Consider the following 5,000-nt stretch of genomic DNA (forward strand, 5'->3'; position numbering starts at 1 on the left):
TGTTTTCACTATTATTCTTGAATGTAGAAAATAGTGAAAAATAAAATGAAGAATAACCCAACTTCTAAAACCAAAGACTAAGGCTGCTTGTCAAAATAACGATCTAAAACAAAAGATAGTTTTGTTGCATAGGGACATCTGTCTTTTGACGTTTTACCCCAAATCCCTTGTGACTCATACTGAAAGGTCCTTGTCTCAGTGGGACTTCTTCGTTTAGATAAAAGGTTTTAAAAAAAAATATATATATATATAGCTTGTGGGTTTTTTTCTTCCGTTCTGTTGCGGCTCATCCAATCACACGTATTCCAACGCAGGTCCCAGGTGTTGGAGGAGAAATGTTTTCTTATTCTCCACACTAACCTGTCATATAGTGATCTGACATCTCTCAGGGAGAGATTCACTATTTAATATAGCTACTATCAATCACACACAGAAAACACAAACAAACACACACACACACACACACACACACACACACACACGTAGGAATGCACGCTGCGTGACTCCTGTTTATCCGGTTCTTATTCATCAGGCAGGAGGTAGGAGGGCGGTCAGTAATTTAAAGGTTGGTAAGGGGGCGTAGCGGGGTCCAATAACATATACAGTATATCTTTTTTTAAGGAACTCAATCCAGCTTTTAAACTTACTCTTGAACATTGTAATAGAAGAATGCACAAGGTGTATTTTTCAAAAATGGGGTTGTGTGTCAAGAGTTTTCCTCTTGTTAATCGTCGTATACCTATTTTTTAACTTGTTATAAATGTCCAGATCAACTAGTCCATGTCAGCTAACGTTTCATTTGAGTTGTTTTTAGCCCATGGATATTGTTGTATTTTTTGGTTCTTGAATAATTCAAATATTAGATGAAATAGACATGGCAAAGATTGTTGCTTTGAAAGTGTATTGAAAAGTTTCTTAGTTAGCTAGCTAGCTACTTTTTGAGTTTGGATCCCGCGCCTCGGATGGTATCAGTCTCCGGGACCGCTACTATCTGTCCAGTGATCCTGCCGATCAAGGCCGGGTCTGAGGAGCTATTTGGCCCTAGCTGCTAGCGTAGCCCGGCTGATAGCGTAGCCCGGCTGCTAGTGTAGCCCGGCTGATAGCGTAGCCCGGCTGATAGCGTAGCCTGGCTGCCTTCAAGCTAGCAGGGTTTTCTTGAGGGCTCGAACACAGTTAGCCATAGTAGCTGGGGCCGCGGATTGTCCCTGGCTTGCGTCTGTCTAGATTTCTGCCGTTTGTGGTATTCAATCTTCCCTGAGACCTGCCCTGTCTGGAACTGTGAGGAGTAACACCACCCCCTCAGTTTGAATCAAGGCAAAGGTTCGTAGGTCATGTCAGAGTTTGTTTACAGCATCTTTCAAAGAGATGTAATTTGCATATCCGGCATTAGTTATTCAGCAGAGAGACTGTTATTATGGTCCCGATGGATGGAATATGCTGGTGTGTGTGTGTGTGTGTGTGTGTGTGTGTGTGTGTGTGTGTGTGTGTGTGTGTGTGTGTGTGTGTGTGTGTGTGTGTGTGTGTGTGTGTGTGTGTGTGTTTAAAGAGTGATTTTCCCATAGAGTTTCAGGATTCATTATGTTCCTCATCCTTTATTCATTAAGTTACACACACACACACACACACACACACACCTAGCAAGTTATGGGTGTCTCACTGTAAAGACCTTCACCATGCTATCCATGTTAAGCTCTAGACCAGCGGATAAGCCCTGCCACCACTTCTGGGTTGGGACTGTACTGGGTTGGGACTGTACTGGGGAAACACTGTACTGAGTTAGGACTGTACGGGGTTGGGACTGTACTGGGTTAACACTGTACTGGGTTAACACTGTACTGGGTTTGGACTGTACTGGGTTGTGACTGTACTGGGTTAACACTGTACTGGGTTGTGACTGTACTGGGTTGGGACTGTACTGGGTTGTGACTGTACTGGGTTAACACTGTACTGGGTTGTGACTGTACTGGGTTGGGACTGTACTGGGTTGTGACTGTACTGGGTTAACACTGTACTGGGTTGGGACTGTACTGGGTTGGGACTGTACTGGGTTAACACTGTACTGGGGTGGGACTGTACTGGGTTGGGACTGTACTGGGTTAGCACTGTATTAGGTTAACACTGTACTGGGTTGGGACTGTACTGGATTGTGACTGTACTGGGTTGGGACTGTACTGGGTTGTGACTGTACTGGGTTAACACTGTACTGGGTTGGGACTGTACTGGGTTAACACTGTATTGGGTAAACACTGTACTGGGTTAACATTTTACTGGGTTGTGACTGTACTGGGTTGTGACTGTACTGGCTGTGTTGTAGCTAGAAACGTGTGTGTTATGTACGACAATCCTAATGACTTTACGTTATTTTAGAATGAGAAGGCTATTAACAATATGTTTACTAGGACCTGGCGAAGTCATGTGGAACCACTGCTAACCCAGTACAGTCTTTTAAGTCTACCCCTTCCTTTTTCGAACATTCTGTTAAAAATCGCGCAACTTTTCAGCGTCCTGCTACTCAAGCCAGGAATATAGCATATGCATATGATTAGTATGTGTGGATAGAAAACACTCTGAAGTTTCTAAAACTGGTTAAATCACGGCTGTGACTATAACAGATCGTGTGTTTCATTGAAAAACGCAAGAAAAACTGCTCTCTGAAAGCTAAAAATAATTTCCATGCGTCATTTTCATGGTTGTTAAAAGGGCACAAAATTAATTATGGACCTGCATGCAATTCCTACAGATTCCACACGATGTCGCCATTGTCGTCATTTTCCAGGGAGTTTTTTCTTGGTAAATCCAACTAACTGGATTCAATTTCTTCCGGTCTCCACCAGGATGTTTTAAATGTGCACATTGGCAGCCATTGATTTGAAGACGAGGAGCTATTGAATACACATCGCCCTGTAATCATTTTGATAGATTATAAACGTTTACTAATACCTAAAGTTGGATTACAAAAGTATTTCGAAGTGTTTTGTGAAAGTTTATCGTCGACTTTTTAAATTTAAAAAAATGACGCAGCGTTTTAAAACAATGTTTTTTTCTGAATCACACTGCTTCCATAGAAAGCTATTTTGGGTATATATGGACCGATTTAAACGAAAAAAAGACCCAATAGTGATGTTTATGGGGCATATAGGAGTGCCAAGAAAGAAGCTCGTCAAAGGTAATGAATGTTTTATATTTTATTTCTGCGTTTTGTGTAGCGCCGGCTAAGCTAAATCTTTGTTTACGTCGCATTCAGGCATTTTGAGGTGTTGCATGCTATCAGATAATAGCTTCTCATGCTTTCGCCGAAAAGCATTTTAAAAATCTGACTTGTTGGCTAGGTTCACAACGAGTGTAGCTTTATTTCAATACCCTGCATGTGCATTTTGATGAACCTTTGAGTTTTACCGAGTACATTTAGCATTTAGCGTAGCGCATTTGCATTGCCAGGTGTCTACTTGAGACATCTGCGTCTCAAGTAGGAGCAAGAAGTTTTAACGGTGTGTTTCTGTGTGTTTCTACTTGTAGGTTCCTACAGAACAACAGCATTCAGACGATCTCCAATGAAGCCTTCAGTGGACTCCACAAACTAGAGAAACTGTGAGTACTGAAATACCGGTCTGCATCTTACTGAAGGCAGAGGGGGAGAGAGAGAGGGAGGTGGGGAGAGAGAGGTGGGGAGAGAGAGCGGGAGGTGGGGAGAGAGAGCGGGAGGTGGGGAGAGAGAGAGGGAGGTAGAAAGAGAGAGAGGTGGGGAGAGAGAGGGAGGGGTAGACAGAGGAAAGGGAGAGAAGGGGGGGCAATGTAAACATGTTTCCCATGCCAATAAAATCCTTTGAATTTAATTGATTGAGAGAGACACAAACAGAAAATTAGAGCCTACAGCCTAATTATGTTTCCAGCCAAGGAGGGCCTACAGCCTAATTCTGTCCCCAACCAAGGAGGGCCTACAGCCTAGATCTGTCCAGCCAAGGAGGGCCTACAGCCTAATTCTGTCCCCAACCAAGGAGGGCCTACAGCCTAGATCTGTCCCCAAACAAGGAGGGCCTACAGCCTAGATCTGTCCCCAAACAAGGAGGGCCTACAGCCTAGATCTGTCCCCAAACAAGGAGGGCCAACAGCCTAGATCTGTCCAGCCAAGGAGGGCCTACATCCTAGATCTGTCTCCAACCAAGGAGGGCCTACAGCCTAATTCTGTCCACAACCAAGGAGGACCTACAGCCTAGATCTGTTCCCAAACAAGGAGGGCCTACAGCCTAGATCTGTCCAACCAAGGAGGGGCTACAGCCTACATCTGTCCAGCCAAGGAGGGCCTACAGCCTAGATCTGTCCCCAACCAAGGAGGGACTACAGCCTTGATCTGTCCCCAAACAAGGTGGACCTACAGCCTAGATCTGTCCCCAAACAAGGAGGACCTACAGCCTAGATCTGTCCCCAAACAAGGAGGGCCTACAGCCTAGATCTGTCCAGCCAAGGAGGGCCTACAGCCTGGATCTGTCTCCAATCAAGGAGGGCCTACAGCCTAATTCTGTACACAACCAAGGAGGACCTACAGCCTAGATCTGTTCCCAAACAAGGAGGGCCTACAGCCTAAATCTGTCCACAACCAAGGAGGACCTACAGCCTAGATCTGTCCAGCCAAGGAGGGTCTACAGTCTAGATATGTCTCCAACCAAGGAGGGCCTACAGCCTAGATCTGTCACCAAACAAGGAGGGCCAACAGCCTAGATCTGTCCAGCCAATGAGGGCCTACAGCCTTGATCTGTCCCCAGACAAGGAGGGCCTACAGCCTAGATCTGTCCAGCCAAGGAGGGCCTACAGCCTAGATCTGTCTCCAACCAAGGAGGGCCTACAGCCTAAATCTGTCCACAACCAAGGAGGACCTACAGCCTAGATCTTTCCAGCCAAGGAGGGTCTACAGCCTAGATCTGTCTCCAACCAAGGAGGGCCTACAGCCTAGATCTGTCCAGCCAAGGAGGGCCTACAGCCTAATTCTGTCCCCAACCAAGGAG

General features: G+C 45.5%; 1 protein-coding gene across 1 annotated transcript in view; it reads left to right on the top strand.

Moving 5' to 3' along the window:
• Positions 1-5,000, top strand: part of LOC139403169 (relaxin receptor 2-like) — a 171,763-nt gene that overhangs the window by 48,296 nt on the left and 118,467 nt on the right. The window contains exon 6 of the mRNA XM_071146873.1: positions 3,517-3,588. Within this exon, the coding sequence (XP_071002974.1) occupies positions 3,517-3,588 (72 nt within the window). The remainder of the gene's footprint in view (positions 1-3,516; positions 3,589-5,000) is intronic.

The sequence above is a fragment of the Oncorhynchus clarkii genome, unplaced genomic scaffold (genome assembly GCF_045791955.1).
Source record: "Oncorhynchus clarkii lewisi isolate Uvic-CL-2024 unplaced genomic scaffold, UVic_Ocla_1.0 unplaced_contig_9054_pilon_pilon, whole genome shotgun sequence".
In the NCBI taxonomy this organism is placed as follows: Eukaryota; Metazoa; Chordata; class Actinopteri; order Salmoniformes; family Salmonidae; genus Oncorhynchus; species Oncorhynchus clarkii.